Raw genomic sequence first — 22800 nt, 5'->3', positions numbered from 1 at the left:
TTCTACTCATACTGTATTCATATTTTTCTACTCAGAACAAAAAACAATTTGCATTTTGGGTCTAAACTAGATGATAGTGTCTCTTTAAATCAAGTCTTGAGCCAATTTTTACAACTAAAACTAATTCAGAAAGAACTTGGTTTTACATTCTGCTGCACTTCAAATGAATACAGATGTGTAGTATTAACATTAGTAAGAGACAGCAAAGATTTCCTTTATCCCTTTATTTTCACATACCTTGATGGGTACTTCAGTGAGTAAGCAGCAGCCAGGAATCCACCCAGATTATGGCCAAGTAAAATCATTCTGTCCAGCCCTACCTCCTGTCTCCATTCTTCTACAGCTTCTACAAACTGATTTTCTGCTTCTTCTGCATCAGTGTCAAACTGTGGTCTACTACTACGCCCAAATCCCAAGAGGTCAAATGCATAAACGGTCCTATTTTCGCAAAGCTCTTCAAAATTGAGAGCCCAAAGTCCAACACCTCCTCCAAACCCATGGAGGAGAACAAGTGGAGTTTTATATGAGAGGTCCTGAGAGAATGTTAGCGTCCATATTTTATTTCCATTGGATATGAAGACATATTGTTTACTGTACGTGCTTGTGATACCTGAAGAAAAAAAAAACAGTTCAGATACTTTTTATTTTGTTAATCATATCTAGCAGTTTGTTCAGTGGAAGTCTAGGGCAGGAATATCAGGTATCTTTCAGATCAGGGTCAAAGATCCTAAACAAGGGAACACTGAGGCCTGGTCTACACTAGGCTTTTATGTCGACTTTAGCGCCGTTATATCGAATTAACCCTGCACCCGTCCACACCAGGAAGCCATTTAGTTCGACATAAAGCTCTCTTTAAATCGATTTCTGTAATCCTCCCCAACGAGAGGATTAGCGCTAAATTCGACATGGCCATATCGAATTAGGCTAGGTGTGGATGGAAATCGACGGTAATAGCTCCGGGAGCTATCCCACAGTGCACCACTCTGTTGACGCTCTGGACAGCAGTCCGAGCTCGGATGCTCTGACCAGCCACACCCCCGGGAAAATTTGAATTCATTTTCATTTTCCTGTCTGGGCAGTTTGAATCTCAGTTCCTCTTTGGACATCGAGGGGAGCTCAGCAGCAGTGGCAACTATGCAGAGCTCTCCAGCAGAGATGGCCGTGCAATCTAATAGAAAGAGGGCCCCAGCATGGACTGATCGGGAAGTCTTGGATCTCATCGCAGTGTGGGGCGATGAGTCCGTGCTTTCAGAGCTGCGCTCCAAAAGAAGGAATGCTAAGATCTACGAGAAGATCTCCAAAGCCATGGCAGAGAGAGGCTACAGCCGGGATGCAACGCAGTGCCGCGTGAAAATCAAGGAGCTGAGACAAGGCTACCAAAAAACCAAAGAGGCTAACGGACGCTCCGGATCCCAGCCCCACACATCCCGTTTCTACGAGGCACTGCATTCCATCCTGGGAGCGGCCGCCACCACTACCCCACCCCTGACCGTGGACTCCGAGGATGGGATCATGTCCGCGGCCGGTTCCTCGTCGGACATGACAGCGGACGGGGAAGATGAAGAAGGAGATGAGGAGGACGAGGCAGTCGACAGCGCTGGCACCGCTGATTTCCCCGACAGCCAGGAGCTCTTCATCACCCTTACCGAGATCCCGTACCAACCGTCCCCATCCCTTACCCCGGACACAGAATCAGGGGAAGGATCAAGCAGTAAGTGCTGTAAACATGTAAACATTTATTTAAAACAGAACGGTAATATTTATACTATTAACAATGTACATTTATAAAAGTTCTGTAAACTAGTAAAAAAATAATCAGGTACAAAACAGGAATATTTACAAAGGTAACAAATGGGTTTTCATGATTTCTCTGTCTTAGGCTCTTCTCAATTTAGTCCCAAGTGTTTTAAAAAATTTTCACAATGTCCGTTACTCCATGATTCCCAGGCCCAAGACGCTCCACTCCATAGTCCCAGTGCACCTACGCGAAAATCCGGTCAATGTGGCCGGGGATCGACGAGAAATCCTCGTAGGAGAACTCCTCGTAGGTCTCGTGGAGGTAGAGCTCAAGCCTGTTGATCAGGTTCCGGGGTAGGGCGATCTTAGTGGGCCCTCCGTGGTAGCAGACATGCCCCCTCCACGCCACAATCAAGTACTCCGGGATCATGGCCCGACATAGCATGGCGGCATACGGCCCCGGTTTCTGCATGCTTTCCCGCAGCATGCGTTCTCTCTGGGTGTCCGGGATCCTCAGGAGGGTGATGTCGCTCATGACGCCCTGCTTTGAATTAGGGAGGGGAATGTTAGTATTGGGACTGCTTTACAGCCACGCGGTGGAGGGAGAGGGGCAGCATACAGGGATCTTTCCCTGGGACAGCCGCGAGGGGGTGGGACAGGGGCAGAGTTGATGCTGTCCTGATTGCTGGCAGCAGAGACTGGCATTGCTTTCAATGTGAAAGGAGGCCAGTGCTACTGCTGGAGTTTTAAGCAGCCACAAGTCTGCGGCTTACCATTATTGCCCGCTCCAGAAGTTCAGGTCTCCAGCCACAGTTCTCTGAACAGTCCAAGACCTCCGCAAGTCCACAGGCACTGAAGGCGACGGCCGAAAATTCGACCTTGTCCTGAGTGCGCATGTGAGAGGTGCAGTGCATGGTCTTGTTCACAGAGAAAGACTAGGTTCTTTGTATACAATTTCATTTATCTGTCTCAGGAATTCACTCCCTTTTCACAATTCACACAGACACATCTGCGACTGTCTCCCAACCCAGCCTCTCAGCACACTCCCAGAGGCTAGCGCAGATTAGGCGGAGGAAGAAGAAGACGCGTGAAGACATGTTCTCAGAACTAATGGACTGCTCCCGAGCCCAGGCAGCCCAGCAGACACAGTGGAGGGAGAACTTGTCACAAATGCACCGAGCAGTTATGGAACGGGAGGAGAGGTGGCGTCAGGAGGACCAACAGGCTACTGAAAAGCTGCTTGGACTAATGAGGGAGCAAACGGACACGCTCCGGCGCCTTGTGGATGTTCTGCAAGACCGGAGGCAGGAGGACAGAGCCCCGCTGCAGTCTATCTGTAACCGCCCTCACCCGCCACCAAGTCCCACACCACCCTCACCCAAACTCCAAAGAAGGAGGGGCGGCAAGGGCCGTTAAAACTTTCAGTCAACCCCTGCAGACTGCTCTAGCACTAGAAGGCTGACATTCCCCAAAATTTCATAAGTCCTTTCCCACCCACCTCACAGAAGCCCCCGTCCAAGTTTCACACCCCACGTTTCATGTCTGGTTCGCAATAAAATGTTTGTTTCTGTCCATTACTGTTTCAGTCAGGTTCTTTTGAGGGAGAGTCTGTCTGGAGGGGGGGAAGGGGCTTGGTAATTGGGCAGGACAGTGACCTTTAGCAGGGTACAGAGGCGGTGTCAGGTCCAGCATCAGGACACATACACAGTGCAGTCACTGGTTACCCTGGTCAGTCTGGGAGGTGTTTTTCATGTTCTCCATTGAAATAACCAGTCCACCAGTGCGGAGCCTGTCATTCCGGGAGTTTAGAAGCATCATTTGCATCAGAACACTGAACCCGCCCCCCGCCACAGTCTGCGTCCCCGGTTTAAAATATTCCCGCGAAAACAGCAATACAGACAACGCTGTTCATTAACAAAATCGAAATGATTTTATTTTTTGGGAAGGGGAAGGGGGTGAAGGGGGTATGTAACTGGAGAGGATAGTCAAAATGAACTGGGTAAAGAAACGGGGGCAGGTTCAGCTTCTCTGTCCACAAACTGAAAAGTCACTGGTTGCCCTGCTCACTCAGGAACCTAGCTTTCAAAGCCTCCCGGATGCACAGGGCGTCCCGCTGGGATCTTCTAATGGCCCGGCTGTCTGGCTGGACGTAATCAGCAGCCAGGCTATTTGCCTCTAGCTCCCACCCCGCCATAAAGGTCTCCCCCTTGCTCTCACATAGATTGTGGAGCACACAGCAAGCTGCAATAACGATGGGGATATTGGTTTCACTGAGATCACAGCGAGTGAGTAAGCTTCTCCATCTCCCTTTGAGACGGCCAAAAGCACACTCCACCACCATTCTGCACTTGCTGAGACGGTAGTTGAACAGTTCTTTTTCTGTGTCCAGGGCGCCAGTATAGGGCTTCATGAGCCAGGGCATTAGCGGGTAGGCTGGGTCCCCGAGGATGACTGTAGGCATCTCCACATCCCCAAGAGTTATTTTGTGGTCTGGGAAGTAAATACCTTCCTGCAGCCGTCTAAACAGACCAGAGTTCCTGAACACACGAGCGTCATGAACCTTGCCCGGCCATCCGACGTAGATGTTTGTAAACCGTCCCCGATGGTCCACCAGTGCTTGCAGCACCATTGAAAAGTAGCCCTTTCTATTGATGTACTGGCTGGCCTGGTGGTCCGGTCCCAGGATAGGGATGTGAGTCCCATCGATAGCCCCTCCGCAGTTTGGAAATCCCATCGCGGCAAAGCCATCTATGATGACCTGCGCGTTTCCCAGGGTCACTACCTTTGGGAGCAGTACCTTCACGATTGCCTTGGCTACTTGCATGACAACAACCCCCACGGTAGATTTGCCCACACCAAAGTGGTTCGCGACTGACCGGTAGCTGTCCGGCGTTGCAAGCTTCCAGAGGGCTATGGCCACTCGCTTCTGGACAGTGAGGGCTGCTCGCATGCGGGTGTCCTTGCGCTTCAGGGCAGGGGACAGCAACTCACAAAGTTCGAGGAAAGTCCCCTTCCGCATGCGAAAGTTTCGCAGCCACTGGGATTCATCCCAGACCTGAAGCACTATGCGGTCCCACCAGTCCGTGCTTGTTTCCCGGGCCCAGAATCGCCGTTCAACAAAATCCACATGCCCCATTGCCACCGTGATGTCCTGGGCGCTGGGGCTCGTGGTTTCTGACAGCTCTGTGCCACTCTCCGACTTCAGGCTCTCACGGCGGTGCCGTAGCCTCCTCGCCCGATTTCTCTGCATCTGCCTCAGGGAAAGGTGTATGATAAGCTGCGAGGTGTTGAGAACGGCCACAAGTGCAGCGATGGTCGCAGCGTGATCCATGATCGCAGTGCTGTGGCGTCCGCGCTGTCACTGACCAGAAAAGTGCGCGAACTGATTTCCCGCCGGCGCTTTCATGGAGGGAGGGAGGGCGTTAGTGACGGACGGATGACGACAAATTTTTTTTACCCAGAAGGCATTGGCGGCTCGACCCAGAATTCCGATGGGCAGCGGGGACTGCGGGAACTGTGGGATAGCTGCCCACAGTGCACCGCTTCCAATATCGACGCTCGCCCCGTTAGTGTGGACTCACAAAGTCGAATTACTGTCCTTAGTGTGTCCTTAGTGTGGACACACACGTTCGACTTTGCAATATCGATTCCACATATTCGATTTAAGTAAAATCGAATTACCCTCGTAGTGTAGACATACCCTGAGAATCTATACTACAGTCATGTTTGCTTCATTGCAATGCATTAAAAATAGCAATGATTGTTTCTCATGAAAAGTTACATGAGATCTGGGTATACTCCAGATGTGTAAAAAATACTTACACTTCAGTATTTTCTCTTCAGCTTCTTTAAGATGTGGCAGTGATGTGGGGCACCATGCAGGAAGCCAACTAGATAACCATCCTGACCTACAGTAGCAGTAAACACAAAATAAATAGATTTATAAATAAACTGGAATATACGGTATATAAACAAGCTACCTACATTCTGCATTAGCTGAAGCTTTAATGATCTTCAAGTATTGCCCCAAGTAGAGCACACGAGTACACCAGACCATTATGTACAAGGACCACGAGCATGACATGGAGTTTCAGCCTTTACCTTCTCCTGACTTGTTGGTTTGTGTCAGAAGCTTAAGCAGTAACACAACAGGGAAAGTCTGATGAGTGTGCCCGGTGAAGCTGCAGATAGCACAGATCAGATACACACAGAGCAGGTGATTATAGAAGAAAGACAGTCAATCAGAATTCAGCATTTCATAATCTGGGTCCATTGCCATTCAATAATATTTAGTTACCTTTACAACAGTCACTCTGAATCATGATCTTTCTGTGTAAAAAAGTGATTTGTTTAAACCATCAGAATTTAGGAGCTGTGTTCAATTACTCAATAAACACGTTTAAAAACAAATACTACATTATCCTCTCAGGTGCTCAGATCAATCAGTGAACTGAAGGCACTCAGCATCTTGCAGGAGCAGGCTCTTAAGAATATTAAAAAAAATATTAAATAAAAGTAAAACATGCATCCCACACCCCAAGTTTCATATTGTGGAAATTCTGAACAGCAGCAGAGGCAATGGCATAAGTTTGTAGATTTAGGAAGACTGCACTGCATTGCTTTAACTACAGTTTTTGTTTGGAAGAGTCTCTTTACACCCGTAAGGGTTAGAAACTTCCAGGGTTTCAATGAATTAATTAACTGATTTTAAAGTAAGGTCAAAGTCTGCAGAAAGTGATGGCACCCTCCTGGGAAAATTCCCAAACTCCCTATGCCAAGTGGACTTTTCAAATTCTACCTCTTAAGTCAGCTCATTAGGCATTGGCATCCCAACACACAGGCACCAACTTTCCAATGTGCTGGGGGGTGCTCAACCTCTGGCACTGCCCCAGGCCCTGCTCCCACCCCGTCCCCATTATGCCCCCTCGCTTCTTCCCCCCACAGCTTCCTGCACGCCATGAAACAGCTGATCATGGTGGGTGGGAGGCATTGATCCGCGAGGTCCACCGGCAGGCGGGAGGTGCTGGGGGCGGAGTTGATATGGGGGCTGCGGCTCAGCACCCATCATTTTTGGGTGCTCCAACCCTGGAGCACCCATGGAGTTCGTGCCTATGTCCAAACATGTCTACCATACATTCTCATGTTGATTTTTTTTAAATACTAACAGTAGAGGAAGACAGACAACACAAGACAGCTAAATCAGAATTTCAAATCAAACTAAAGGTTACACATTTTCAAAAACCTTTTTCTCTTAAAATCTCAGTTAAAACTCTTTTTCATGTCAGGTTTTTTGTTTTTTTTTACATCATTTTGCCTCAATTATGCTTTTCCCCCCTTTATGTTTCCACCTTTTTGTTTGCCCAGCCTCTTGGCATTTGTGAAAGAAAATAAAACAATTAAATATTTGCTTCTACCAATGCTAAAGACTGTAGAACATTGCACTCAAGGATCACCTTAATGCTGTATGAGGGACCAATCCAATTCCCCTTAAAAGTCAATGGAAAGATTCTCATTCTAAGTCACAGGAGTTGCATCTGACCCCAAGTCTCTCTTCCAAAGGCCATTGAAGTCAATGGAAGTCTTTACACTGACTTTTAATGGGATTTGGATCAAGTCCCAAGAGATAGAGTATTTGAATATAGTTGTTTTCCAAGCTGATCGACAAGTCTAGCTATCTAAAATTTAGATTTTTTTTTGAAAAAGTAAATTTGGCATCAGCACAAAGCAATTTGGCCAACTATTAACCATCAACTTGTACCATGAAATTTAAAACAGTTTAATGAAAATTATCAATTGATATAATCAATTTAGTTTTAATTAATTACGGTCTTAAAAACTGATTATAACACCACCTTGGTATCATCTGGGCCACTGTGTTAAGTCAAATGTCTCTTCTAGTGATATACTAAGCTGAAGAATATTACCACATGATCCTGAGATCAGCAGTTTAACATCCAATCGCTTTTCTTCCCACCCCCTCAAACTGATACTGTATAAATGTCTAAGCCATATCTTGATTGAAGAAAAAAAAAACCCAAAATTTCTTTAAGGGGAAAAACATTTTAGCAATAAGGAAATTTCTCTACTGTTAAAGACAGCTGTAACAAACATGTCAAAATGGTGGCAGTGCAGGTCTGCTGGCCATCCTCAGAGTTGTCCAGGTCCACAGTTCCCACGGTTTGGAGAGTCGCAGTCGCCTCTACAGGAGCCTGCAGCACATGTCCTTCCCCCTCCTCAGCCAGCCCAGACTGAGCTGGGCTGCCTCCTTTTATCTGTCCCTTTATCTGAAGCATGCACAGCAAGGGTAAAGGGGTGTGGTCGCCTGTCCCAACTGATAGATTTCAGTGTTAGTTCCCTGATTGGTCAGGCCCCAGTGGCCCAGTGCTAGGTTGGTACACCCGGCACACTGTTACTTGTATCTTTTCTTTGGGATGGGCAAACCTCAGTCTTCTGAAAACAAGTATTTAGTTTCCTCTATCTGTGCTAAATCTGTCATATTTAAATGACTAAAAGTAGCTTTATTTTTGTATTGCCTATTTTAATTTCTGTTCAATAAATTTGCACCCTACAACCGGTGGATGAATTATTAAAGGAAATTGAAGGTTTAGAGTTCTCATAAATACAAAGATATACTCGCTTAGTTATCTGAATTAAAGGTTTTTCATATTTTTCATTCCAGATTCTTAGTTTCATGCCTTAAAAAAAAAAAAAGATTTTTGAAGAGTGAATAAGTCTTTGATATGACAAGCAGCTAACTGCAGAGCAGTAAAAGGTGACCGAGATCAGGCAGGTAAATGGCCAGGGTAGCTTCATCATCTACATAACAAGCTTACACACTGCTGGGGTTGAGAAGCGATGCACACAAGGCATTTGACATGTAGAGTATGTAATCCTGACTGCAACAGGCAGAGGGCAACAGTGAGCATGTATTAAAAGGATACAATCAATTTGAAAACTAGTCAAAGCTTAAAGTGGTTTCAGGTCCTACATTTTCCCCAGAATCTTCCTGTCAATTTATATAGTTTTACAATCACATTTCTGTTTCTTTTTTTTTTTTTTAAAGTGGTTTCATTTCTCAGTTGCTGTGTGAAGCTACCAAACAAAACAAAAAAATCACCTGATATTGACTATACAAGGAGAAACAGACACTCACTATACTAAATGCTATCAAATTCACTAAGTAAACAAAAAGAAAAAGAGAAAATAACATCTCTAATCTTTCAGTTGTACTCATTTTTGATGACCGTTGTAACACCAACAGGCAAAAAGAATTTCAGTGAAGTATTTTTTTTAAGTAGACAATGTCCTTTTAATGACACCTTTGACTTGATAGAACATTGATATGGTTCCACGTAGGACAGAATCTACAGTTCACACAATTTCCAAGCAAGTGAAAGTTTACCAGCAACCACCTTAAAATAACTTGAGGAAGTCTCTAAGGGCTTGAAAGGCATGAGAGCTTTCAAAACTATGTTCAGAGCATGAGTCAGAGGAAACGTAACTAGATTGCCATAAAGAAGCAAATTAAGTGCATGGGGACCCCATTAACCATAGCACAAGTAGGCCTCATTCAAGAGAATACAAACTTGAACCCAGAGAAAGCTCAAACAGCTCCCTTATTTAGCTCATCTCTAAGAAAAGTTAATTGCCAATCCAATCTTTGGTTTAACATCTTTCCTGGCATCAAAGCCAAAAAGTTCTTCATATCATCTAATAAACCACAGAGGTGGAACCACCTAAGAATGGAGCAGTGTGGAAAAAAATCACTGTCTGAGACACCCTCCCAAATTAGGTGCACCTGTCAGTATGCATGCTGTAAAATACAGGTGAGGTTGGTAGTTTGAACCACTTGAAACAGGAGATACCATCCTCAGGTTAGGGAAAAGAGGATTTTACAACAGCTACAAGTTTGGAATATCCAGGGTGATTGGATAATCTGGCACTACCAAGGTTCCTTTAGCTATTTCCCTGGTAATTTTCTTATTTTTATTATCAAGAGTAGATGCATATGGGGAGGTGTGTGGGAACATATAGTCTTGTCAAAGTCACATGTTTGAGAGTGTTTGTACTCCCAATGCAAAGGGTCCCAGAACTAGCTATGTAACAGCAGTCCCACTTTGCAGTGATGCTTGTTGGCAGAGAATCTGAAACATAAACTAGCTGAGCTCCAACACGCCTTTCTGGAATACACTGTGGTTGAGCTGGCCATGGAGGTCAACATATCCACAATATGGACCATTTGTACAGCAATTAGATTTGATGCTTTCCAGTGAAGTATCGTCCCTACCTCTTCTGTCATCCCTCAACAGCCTGTGTGACTGACTGTTTATATACACAGAATCATAGAAATGTAGAACTGGAAGGGACCTCGACAGGTCATCAAGTCCAGTTACCCATGCTGAGGCAGGACCAAGTAAGCTAGACCTCTCCTGACAGGAGTTTGTCCAACCTATTCTTAAAAACTGCAAAAGGATTTCACAACCTCCCTTGGAATCCTATTTCAGAGCTTACCCATCCTTATTGGAGATTGGTTAACCATCCTGTTGGGGACTGGTCCTACTTTGAGCAGGGGGTTGGACTAGATGACCTCCTGAGGTCCCTTCCAACCCTGATATTCTATGATTCTATGATTATTAGAAAGCTTTTCCTAATATTTAACTTAAGTCTCCCTTGCTGCAGATTAAGTCCATTACTTCTTGTCCTACCTTCAGTGGACATGGAGAACAATTGATCCTCATCTTCTTCATAACAGTCCTTAACGTATATATGAACACATACTAGGCCCCCCCATAGTCTTGTTTTCCGAAGCATGCCCAGTTTTTTTAACCTTTCCTCACACATCAGGTTTTTTTATACCTTTTATTGCGTTTGTTGCTCTCCCCTGGCTCTCTCCAATTTGTCACATCTTTCCTAAAGTGTGGTGCCAGGACTGAACGCAGAATTCTAGCTGACGCTCGCCAGCGCTGAGTAGAGTGGGACAATTACCTCCTGTGTCTTTCATACAACACTCCTGTTTATATTAGCTTTTTTTATAACTGCATCACATTGGTGACTCAAATTCAATTTGCAATCAACTATGATCCCCACGTTCTTTTCAGCAGTACTACCTCCAAGCCAGTTATCCCCCATTTTTTGTTGTGCATTTGACTTTTCCTTCCTAAGTGTAGTACTTTGCACTTATCTTTATTGAATTTCATCCTGTTGATTTCAGACAAATTCTCCAATTTATCAATGTCATTTTGAACTCTAATCCTGTCCTCCAAAGTGCTTAGAACCCCTCCCAGCTTTGTGTCATCTACAAATTTTAGAAGCATACTCTCCACTCCATTATCAAGTCATCAATGAAACTATTGACTAGTACCGGGTCCAGGACTGACCCCTGTGGGACCCTACTATACACACCCTCCCAGCTTGATTCCAAACCATTGATAACTACTCTTTCAGTATAGTCTTCTAACCAGTTTTCCCACCTAATTTATAGTAATTTCATCTACATTTCCCTAGTTTGCTTATGAGACTGTCATTAAGGGCTGTAACAAAAACCTTACTAAAATCAAGATATGTCTCCTGATTCCTCCCAACCAGTAGGCCAGAAACCCTGTCAAAGAAAGAAATTAGGTTGCTTTGGCATGATTTTTGACAAATTCATGCTGGCTATTCTTTATAGCTCTATTGTCCTCTAGGTGATTACAAATTGATTTTTTAATAATTTGTTCCAGTATCTTTCCGGGTATCAAAAGTTAGGCTGACCAATCTATAATTTCCTTGTTTCCTCCTTCCCCCCTTTTTAAAGATGGGTATTATGTTTGCCCTTCTCTAGTCCTCTGTGACCTCATCCATCCCCCATGAGTTTTCAAAGATAATTGCTAATGGTTCCAACATTGCTTCAACTAATTCCTTAAGTATCCTAGGATGAACTTCATCAGGCCCTGCTCTCTTGAACATAACTAATTAATCTAAATATTCTTTAGCACACTTGATAGTGGTATCATTGTTTTATTTGGATTCCTAACAGGATCTACCATCAGGAGGAGCAGTATGTGAACCAGACAGAGTATATCATACTGTTCTAGCCTTTTTCTGGGAATATGTAAGGCCTTACATGTCACATGGCTCCAGAAACAGATACAGCAACCTTTATACGTGTCTTTGTTTATTAGGATTCAGGAGTGGGGCTCTAAATGTATCCTTTCATGAAGTTAGTTTCCACTAGTCACCAATCAAGAGAGACTAGTACTTCTGAGGTTATAGTGAAGAAGGCATAGTTCTGTGACTGAGAGGTCCAGTGAGAAAGGAAAAGACTGTAGAAGACTTATTTGGAAGAGTACCCAGGGGACTATATTTAGGCAGTCCACCTTGGAAGCTAGAACCTGAAAACACTGCTATGCTGAAAGCTGAGACTACGAATACTAGATAAATATAAAACTGTACCTTTGCTACTCTCTGGCCTGAAGGAATGTCTTCCCGAATAGGAAAAAGTTAGGGTCCCTAGCTGGGAAGTAGGCTGCTGTCCTGAAGACCCAGGAAGACAGACATTTTAGAAAGTAGTGTGATTAAGATGAAATTATGTTAACAATACCATAAATGTGAACAGCCTACCAAGCACCTCTGCGGAAACAAAGGACAAAACTGAGCAGCAGCTAGCATACCCTTTTACAGGGTACCTACCATCACAACTCTTGTTCTTGTCTCTACTTCTAGTTTGATCATATCCACTTGTCTGGGATGGCATGAGACAGTTATTCACAATGTCTGGAAAGGTTGTCAAACACAGCTTTAATAGAGAAAATAACTATACTGAGGACAAAACTGAAAAAAAATAGTATTGGTTTATAAATATTACTAAAAATCAACATTTGAGCATAATCTACACTGACGTTATAAAATTTTAGAAGAGAAAACCAAGCTAAAAGCATAAAGCAACACACTTGTATGTTTGCATCCTTGTCCTGATTTCAATGACTGTACTAATTTAAACGTTCTGTGCTCATTCCATTGTTTTTGTATTTATTGAAAAATTAAAAACAAACCGTGCTATAGACTTAGGCAACACAATAGAACCATTAACTTTTCTAGCAACTGATGTCCCAGATTACAATATTCTAAACTGTTTACAGCAAACCCGGATTTAGCTGCAGAATGACCCCAAAAATGTTAGAAGCAAAATTTACGTGTTTTTTATTGCCAGTATTACCACAACTGGGTTAGCAGTGTGGGGAGTATTCATATATATGTAGTTAGCTAATTCAGGAGCTTCTTTCCAGGTCACTTGTAAGTCTCATATATGGTTGGCTTCAATCAACGTGGAGAATTTAGTGCTTTACTGCATATAAGATTATTATACTTATTGCTCTGGACAATCCTAGCTGGGGAAGTCTGTCAAAAAACCAAGAAAAAGTGGTTTATAAGGTAATATGATAAATACCCCTCTCAACCTAGTTATTGTGATTATTCACCACATTTCTAAAGTTGTAGACATTTTGTTTTGTTTCTTTTGAAGGTCAATTTCAATTAAGAACAAAAACATAAGAATGGCCGTACTGCTCAGACCAAAGGTCCATCTAGCCCAGTATCCTGTCTACCGACAGTGGCCAATGCCAGGTGCCCCAGAGGGAGTGAACCCAACAGGCAATGATCAAGTGATCTCTCTCCTGCCATCCATCTCCACCCTCTGACAAACAGAGGCTAGGGACACCCTTCCTTACCCATCCTGGCTAATATCCATTAACGGACTTAACCTCCATGAATTTATCCAGTTCTCTTTTAAACGCTGTTATAGTCCTAGCCTTCACAACCTCCTCAGGCAACGTGTTCCACAAGTTGACTGTGCGCTGTGTGAAGAAGAACTTCCTTTTATTTGTTTTAAACCTGCTGCCCATTAATTTCATTTGGTGGCCCCTAGTTCTTGTATTATGGGAATAAGTAAATAACTTTTCCTTATCTACTTTCTCCACATCACTCATGATTTTATATACCTCTATCATATCCCCCCTTAGTCTCCTCTTTTCCAAGCTGAAAAGTCCTCGCCTCTTTAATCTCTCCTCATATGGGACCCGTTCCAAACCCCTAATCATTTTAGTTGACCTTCTCTGAACCTTTTCTAATGCCAGTATATCTTTTTTGAGATGAGGAGACCACATCTGTACATAGTATTCAAGATGTGGGCGTACCATGGATTTATACAAGGGCAATAAGATACTCTCCATCTTATTTTCTATCCCCTTTTTAATGATACCTAACATCCTGTTTGCTTTTTTGACCGCCGCTGCACACTGTGTGGAAGTCTTCAGAGAACTATCTACGATGACTCCAAGATCTTTTTCCTGATTCGTTGTAGCTAAATTAGCCCCCATCATATTGTATGTATAGTTGGGGTTATTTCTTCCAATGTGCATTACTTTACATTGATCCACATTAAATTTCATTTGCCATTTTGTTGCCCAATCACTTAGTTTTGTGAGATCTTTTTGAAGTTCTTCACAGTCTGCTTTTAATGCAGTGTACCAAATATTAAATTGGTTAGTGCTACTTTGTACAAAAATGTACAGAATATCTGAGTGTCAGATAAATGCCAACTGACAATAAAGCCTGTTAAAACTCATCCTTCTCACTCTTAAGGTCAGGTCAGAATATTGACACTTACACAACTCTAACTTTGTGTTTGAAAAGAGTATAAAATGAAATCGATAACCTGACTATTGCACTGAATTTCCTGTTTAAATCCAAATGTTTTTTGGTTGTACAACCTAAACAATAACCTTTCCCCTCACCAGACTTCCAACTGGTGCTGGATGTCTATAGATTAGGTGCACTACTGGATTATCATGGAAAGGGTAGAGAATCTATTGTACTTTGCTGCCTAAGCACCAAGATGAACAGAGGTGGTTGTTTCCAGACCCAATGAATTAATGAGATGGCCTCTGTGGACTTCAGTTGGATTGCACTGGTACAAAACTTAGACAAATTAACAGTGGAGCAGATACAGAAGTACAAACCAATATCAAATGGGAATTACAGATGCCTTCCTCCACTGCCTTCTGCAGGCAATGTCTAAATAAACAACCCACTCTTTTGCCAGCATGAGAATTCAGAATTGTAGGTATTTTGAAATTTAGATATGAAAAATACTGTAAGGCTCAATCCAGCAAAGTTCTGAGCACAATGGCTACAATCCAGAAAAACATTTAAGCGTTTGACTTAACTGAGACTGCTCATGTGCTTACGTGCTTTACTCAATCAGGGCCAGAGTGCTCATCACTTAGCTGGAGCAAGCCCTAAAAAGCTACATATTATCATTATTGCATAAATAATAACAAAATAAATTGACAAAAGGAAAAGCAAATGGGAGGGCTGGGCAACTACTGTCCTAGAGAAATCAGGTTAAAAAATTACATTAAAAAAATCTTTACATTAAAACACTATTACATCTCTACCCCGATATAACGCAGTCCTCGGGAGCCAAAAATCCCTACTGCGTTATAGGTGAAACCCCGTTATATTGGGGTAACGGCGGCAGGGCTCCAGTGGTGATTTAAAGAGCCCGAGGCTCCGGCCACGGGGAGCCCCGGGCCCTTTAAATCGCCACCCGAGCCCCGCTGCAGGAGCCCTGGGGTAGCGGCGGCAGGGCTCCGACGGTGATTTAAAGGGCCCAGGGCTCCCCACAGCGGCCAGAGCTCCGAGCCCTTTAAAGCGCCGCTGGAGCACCGCTGGCGGAGCCCCGGGGTTACCGTGCTATATGCAAACCCGTGTTATATCAGGGCGCGTTATATTGGGGTAGAGGTGTATATAATTTTGAACTGAAGTGGAAAGCAACTAGCTGAAAAGGGAGTGGATTTCAGTCTGTACATATGACTACTTTCTAACCTGCATAGAGTCATGAAAACAATGAAGATTAAGCAAGTACAATTTCACAGAGGAAACATCAATAGCCATCAAGTGGCTGATATTTAAATATGGATAATATACAAGTTAAAGATAAATGATGAGGTACACCACTTTTTTGAACTTTGGGGAGGAATGGCCAATAAATTAGTCTCTTCCACTGAATTTACACATGTTCGGTTTTGTGCATTTCACTCAGCATCACTGAATTCATGTGCCTTCATGCTATAAAAGCAAAGAAAACGGACTACACCAATAAAGCATCCACTTTTCTGTTCCATCGTGCTTTTTCAAATTAAAAAAGGCTCTTAAGGGCAATTCTACTCTGAAAAATGACGTGGCATTGTGTAATCCCATGTTTGTGTCTAAACTACTCCATATCAAAATTTATTCCATTTACAAGATGTTTATTCTGTCAACTCTTTAAACTCAACCTAGGATCTGAGACTCAAGCTGTGGGTTTATTTGTTTTTTGCCTTATGCATCACAATCAGTAATAAGAGTTTGCAGTACAAATTCTACTTCAGTTACTAAATTTTGAGTTCCTTTTAAGGTTGTTGACCCCTAATAGGACAAAGGGAAAGACTCTGTCAAGGATGACACAAGCAGTTAGTATGGAAAAAGAGGGCAGACAGCAACTACAGGTTTACACCAGGCTAATTTAGAGAAAAGTTCTTATTAGCATCTCATTTCCCGCTTTGATAGTTTAGTTATTTGAGACAATCTGAAAACTGAATATAGCTTACATGGGTGCTCACGGCAGGATGTTAAGTTTCTATAACAAACTATTTGCCCGCCACCTATTAAAAAGGACACCATCAATTTAAAAAACAAACAACGCCCCTCCCCCCCCCACACACACACACAACAACAAAGCACATTTCTCTGAACATTTTTATCCACTACTATTACTACATACAAAATAAAGTGCTATAATTGAAATGTGTTAGGGCTGGTCCACACTGGGGCGGGGGATCGATATAGGAAACGCAACTTCAGCTACGAGAATAGCGTAGCTGAAGTCGACGTTTCCTATATCGAACTAAAAGTACCTACTTCGGGTCCACGCGGCGCAGGCAGGCTCCCCCGTCAACAGCGCTTCCTCCTCTCGGCGAGCAGGAGTTCCGCAGTCGACGGGGGAGCGCTTCTGGGATCCATCTATCGCGTCCAGATGAGATGCGATAAATCGATCCCAGAAGATCGATCTCTACCCGCCAAATTAGGCGGGTAGTGTGGACCAGCCCTTAGAGAGAGTATTTCTCTTTTCAGTTTGTTTACTTTGTGCATTGACAGTATTTTGTATCTTCAAGTTTCACTGTTTGTCCTATTAAAACATTTAGTCCGTTTCCCTTGACTATATGGATCTTTCACACAGCACCAGAGGAGAAAATTACTTTTAAAAGGATATGAGCACATGATTGTAAAACTACAAGAAATTGGAAAGAAGACATGGACAGGTATAGTACTAGAAACTACTTTAAAAAAAATTCAAATTAAATGATTTTAAGTTGCTAACTCCTTGAATCAAATCTGATACCATCTTGCTATTTGGTTACATAGTACTGAAAGACCAAATTGGGATACAGGCCTTTAAAATACAATAGACTCAAAATGAAGCACAAATCTTAAAAAACAGGATGTAGTTTTAACAGATGAGAGTTTAATTTCACTAGTATGTCTGGGTTCTGTTTCCTCCTCATACACACAAGATTTTCGATAAGCCAACAGAGCTAATAGACTAATCAGAACATTGGACCTCAAAACAGGAGACATTTTAAAGCAAAGCAAATTTACATTTTATTTGGGGTAGTATTTCAGGCAAAGCTGAAATCTTGCTGTGAAAGGGAAAAAAGCTTGTGGGGGTGCAGAGGTTTTCATGTATTGCCTGGTCTACACGGGGGGTGGGGAATCGATCTAAGTTACGCGACTTCAGCTATGTGAATAATGTAGCTGAAGTCGACGTACTTAGATCTACTCACGGCGGTGTCTTCACTGCGGTGAGTCGACAGCTGACGCTCCCCCGTCAACCCTGCCTGCGCCTCTCCACCGGCGTACAGGAGTCTACAGGAAAGCACTTGGGGGTCGATTTATCATGTCTAGACTAGACGCGATAAATTGACCCCCGCCGGATCGATCACTGCCCTCCGATCTGGCGGGTAGTATAGACATACCCTAAGAAAATGCATGAAATAATTACAGAGGACCAAGATGAATGCATGATGAAACCTTCTCCTTTTACAGCTGAAGTAAGAAACCTGTATGTATAATATAGTTAAATTGTGAGACTCATTTTTACAATGAGTAAGATGAAAAGAGATTTGAAATATACCGGTAGTACATCTGGATCTAAAAATCAGTGAATACATTGTCAGATTTAAAAGTTGACCCATTTCATAAGTAACATATTTAATAACTTAATAAAAAAAGAGTTTGTGTTTGTAATATGTAAGAAACATGCCCTGCATGAAAAATGGTGACAAGGAACTGCAGACAAATTCACAATAGGTTGAAAGAGTTGCTAAATTAAACAGGCTAGTCTTCAAAGTTAGACAAGTCAAGAAAACAGTTTTATATGAGGAAAGTAAATGGGTCCACAAGGGTCCATTTACACTATACTGTGAATCTTTTCCACTTGGAATTTCATCCAGAAGACTGATTCCAAGAAGGCTGAAAGAAACAAGTCAGCTACTCAGAAACACCACACCTACAGATCTCTAACCTGGGTTGGAATAGAGCAGGGTGTCCCAGTGCAAGACCAGGCCTCAGTCCGATGGGGACTGGCTAAAATGATTTTATGAATATCTTGGGGGCAGAATCTATTCCCATGCTTGTAGAGCTTTCCAACACAAGAGGCACAACCTGATTCCTCCCTCATTGTTTCTATAACCATGGTAGTTCAACTTTGTTTGAATCAAGGCGACCTTTTGGGATATCAGGTCTCTAAAGATGAGGAGTGCATTTAAGATCACATAAGTTCAGATGCTTTATGAGCAGTAGTTATTTCTGAAGAGACCAAGCTATTTGGGTGAAGAGTTTCTCCATGTGGACTGGAAGTTAGATGTAGTGACCACAGAAGCAATTTGGATGGGAGATTCCAAGGACAGGAGATAAGCTCCAGAAGTGGCACATGAATGTTGATAGAATGGAATACAGCTCATGTTCTACCCCACTATCACTACCCTCAGAGACTACAAATCTTCAAGAGTGTGGGGCCTTGGAGAACACACTAGAAAGCTTAAAACACAAAGTGAGAACCCTGGTGGATGGTATCCTTTGCAAATACCAGTTTGGCATTTTCCACAAGATCCAACAGTTTTATGGAGCTGCTTCATGGTTAACTTTGAAGCCAATTTTTTTCCCTTCCAATTGGATTATCACCCTATTTATAAAGCTGTTTAGAAGAATTTCAAGCCAAAACGTTCTGTGATTACTTTAGTGTTACTGAATTATCCAACTGTTTTGCAACATTTAAAGTACTGCGTAATATTTTGAAAACTACTGCACAATATTTCTAGGAAGTGTTCTGTACATCGTACCTCCTGATTTCAACAAGAGGTTCTTGGTAGTTTATTACAGAATATTGCTACATTAGGTCAGAGGTAAAAACGCCTTCCTTGTATATTTATTGTATCTTGAACTTTGTATTTAGAACAGTCAGCGCCTACTTTATCAATGTTAAATTATTTGGAAACATTGCATTTTGCCACTTGAAGTTTCCTGTACATATAAACAGCATGTTACATTGGCCCCTGACTTCCCAGATACTAAGAAGAGATTGTAAACAAGATAAGTCATACACAATGAATCTCTTCTGATTAGTATAGTGATATTCTAGTATACCATGACATTAGGAATAGTTGGAACAAGCTGCAAATTCAGGCAGGAGAGAAGATCAACATTATACTGGTACTCAATTTTGGTGCAGCTCCCCTACCTGAAATAAAGCAGCAGATGGGTACTAGAGCTCACTCCTCCTACCATGTTCCTAGCCCTCTTCTCTTCTGTCTCCCAGCAATTCCTCACATCCTTTTCTGCCTCTTGTGTATTTTTTGTTTTCTAATTTTTGTTTAATTTTGATGCCTCCTTTTGCCACTTCCCCCTCCCCCCATTCCAGGGTGTGTGAGAGGGCATTCACTGATGCACGTGGGGTCAAGCATTATGTGCTCTTGCAGCTGAGATGAGTACAAGTGCAAAGTTTAAATGATCAGACTGCTGCTGAGTCTGCATCCGAGTACACTCAGGCTGCTTCCACAACTGGTGGTACAGTACTACAGGCTGCCGTAAGAGAACAGGAGATCACTAAGCACATTTGCAGTCATGAGAGAGGCATATCTGTAGGGCCTTACCAAATTCAGGGTCCATATTGGTAAATTTCATGGTCACAGGATTTAAAAAAAATCATAAATGTCATGATTTCAGCTATTTTAAATCTGAAAATTCATGGTGTTGTAATTGTAGGGGTCCTGACCCAAAAATGAGTTGGGGGGCAGTCGCAAGGTTATTGTTGGGAGGGGCTGCAGTACTGCTACTCTTTCTTCTGCTCTGCTGCTGGCGGCGCTGCCTTCAGAACTGGGCAGCTAGAAAGCGGTGGCTGCTAGCCAGGAGCCCAGCTCTGAAGACAGTAGCAGGGCAGAAGGATAGCATGGTATGGTATTGCCACCCTTACTTCTGCGCTGGTGCTGGCGGGGCTCTGCCTTCAGAGCTGGGCACCTGGCTAACAGCTGCCGCCAGGCAGCCACCCAGCTCTGAAGGCAGTGCAAAAGTAAGGGTGGCAATACTGCAACCCCCCCTAAAATAACCTTGCGACCCCCCTACAACTCCCTTTTGGGTCAGGACCCCCAATTTGAGAAACGCTGGTCTACCCCGTGAAATCTGTACAGTATAGGGTAAAAGTACACAAAAGGCCAGATTTCACGGTCCGTGACACGTTTTTCATGGCTGTGAATTTGGTAGGGCACTACATATCTGGGATCATTCAGCTTTTCCTGACCACCACCACTCTCCTTTGCCTGTGCTCCAAATCCCCAGACAAGCTTGGTATCCCTTTTCTCCCCACCCCCAAGCTTGTGAAACACTGCCCTATTGCCTCACATTTCATCTTCTAAAAGACATGTCAAAGTACTACAAAGACATGGAGGATAATTAATGCTAACAGGTTAGAAAACCAGTCCTTTCCTGCTCTGATTTCATCAACTCTGGAGGAGCAGAAACATACAAGGTTCAAGATCAGACACTTCCCCTTTAAAAAAAAATAATTTACAAAGCAGTCACAGCATTAGCAGTAAAGAAATAAAGACTTTGTGTTTTCTGCCCATCTTGTCTAATAAAACATTATTTTACATTTGTACTTCAACACTGAAATCCAAACAAACCTAACCGAGAACATTAACGAAAAAGTTATACTAGCAAGAGAAAGTACTTATTATACAGGACTGAACTATATCCTTCCTTCACTTCTGTAGCCTCATGCTATCCAGATTTTCCTATCACTAACCACCACGGGTTCCTGCTTCTCCTCCCCCCACATTGTCAGTCACTCAGGACTTTGACTTTAAATCCCTCCTCTTTTCCCTCTAACTTTAGCCCAGTGTGACCTCATCCCCTTACACAGCTTCAGTAACTCACAAATCTCTCTCTCTTCCCCTGACTTCTCTCCTGTTATCAAAATCTCTCATCTGGAGCTCCCACTGCCTGCTTAACCTCAACATGGCAAAAACTGAGCTATCTAACTTTCCTCCCCCTCTTCTCCCTTGCTGTCAATACCAATGACCCCCCAAAAAGCTATGCTAAAGGAATGTCAAATTTGCAAAGTCAAGCACTCAAAAGTTAAGAAATGCCAGAAAATAAGGTTGCAAATTTAACCATAGTGAATAATCAGGAGAGACTACAGATTTTTTTTTTTTAATAGGAAGGTTCTTCATTTGTGTTTTCAGTTTTCCACCCTTTAGTTCCCCCCACCAAAGGCCCTGTATCGTGGTGACCCTCTTGGGCTCACAGTGCCTAGATGCTGTTCCTCCCAGTGCAACAGGGAGTTGGACCAGTCTGCAAGAGTGAATATACTGCATCACAAAAAGGACCTAAGGCACAATTCCTCCTAGTGCAGCTCCTCACTGCATAAATGGCCCTACTGAGCACAGAATGAATTGTGAATGTAGAACTAGTGAAAGGTTTGTGCTAGGCCGATAGCCCTGTGGACAGAAGTCTTCATTTTATCTACAGTATGGGTGGCAGTAGCAGACTTCCCAAAACTACCTCCCAGATATCTATTACCCCTGTTATTCAAGATTTTAAATACGATTCAAGAGTTAACAGATGACTATCATCTTCCTCTCCCCACCCGGACACTTTGAGAAGAAAGGGACTAGAGCCCAGATGATTGACTGGCCAAGCAAGCTGGTGGAGGATTTCTGCCACAACTCAGCAGGGACTCAGCCAACTAGTCATGGAGAACAGGATCCTCCACCTGAAGTAATGGGTAGGACTTTCAAAGTATGCAATCCCTGTAATCTCACCCTGAATTTATAGCTCTGTGCACGCACGTACCATGCTAGCACGGAGTACTGAGTGTGGTATGTTTGATTATTAAAGACATACTCGACTTGGATTTTTTTTTTAAATTGACAAATTTTTGAAAGTATGTGAATTTTCTTTTTACCACTGCACTCACTAGAGAATTACTGAAGGGTGGGGGAAGAAGGGCAGTCTACTCTTTATGCCTCCTGCAACCCTGTGGGGGAGTCTGGGGGTTGCCCTTCGTCCACTAAGCTCATGATTGGGCTTGAGAAGGGAGGGAGGAGAAAACCTCTAGCCCAGCAGTGTCTACCTTGCAGTACTTGAGGGAGACTTAAGAATAGAATATTTGATTACAAATTCAAAGTGTAACATGCCCTGCAATTTTTAAACTGGGTGTTCAAATTAAACTCATCATGACAAGGAGGAGGTATTGAGTACTGCCTCCCACTGGTTCACCTTTTACAGCTCAAGGAGGAGCTGTGATGTGAGCCCGGAATGCTCTTAGCAGCTGCTGTGCCTTTCCTCCTGTAACTGTTGAGCAATTCAGCTGCTCTGTTGACTGCTTCTCTGCAAGCCTGAAGGAGAGCAGGATAGAAGTTTGATTGGCTCTGCCTGAGCCTAGAGCAGGGATGGTCAACCTGTGGCTCCGGAGCCACATACGGCTCTTCA

General features: G+C 43.2%; 1 protein-coding gene across 1 annotated transcript in view; it reads right to left on the bottom strand.

Annotated features, from left to right (window-relative positions):
- Nucleotides 1–22800, bottom strand: part of ABHD5 (abhydrolase domain containing 5) — a 47103-nt gene that overhangs the window by 20255 nt on the left and 4048 nt on the right. The window contains exons 2-3 of the mRNA XM_024224304.3: nt 5560–5645; nt 238–610 (exon numbers count right to left, since the gene is read on the bottom strand). Coding sequence (XP_024080072.2) covers nt 238–610; nt 5560–5645 — 459 coding nt within the window. The remainder of the gene's footprint in view (nt 1–237; nt 611–5559; nt 5646–22800) is intronic.

Source organism: Terrapene carolina, unplaced genomic scaffold (genome assembly GCF_002925995.2).
Source record: "Terrapene carolina triunguis isolate 2854851 unplaced genomic scaffold, T_m_triunguis-2.0 Scaffold84, whole genome shotgun sequence".
Lineage (NCBI taxonomy): Eukaryota > Metazoa > Chordata > Testudines > Emydidae > Terrapene > Terrapene triunguis.
Note: the sequence above shows the minus strand (reverse complement) of the source record. Positions and strands in the feature narration are given on the sequence as shown.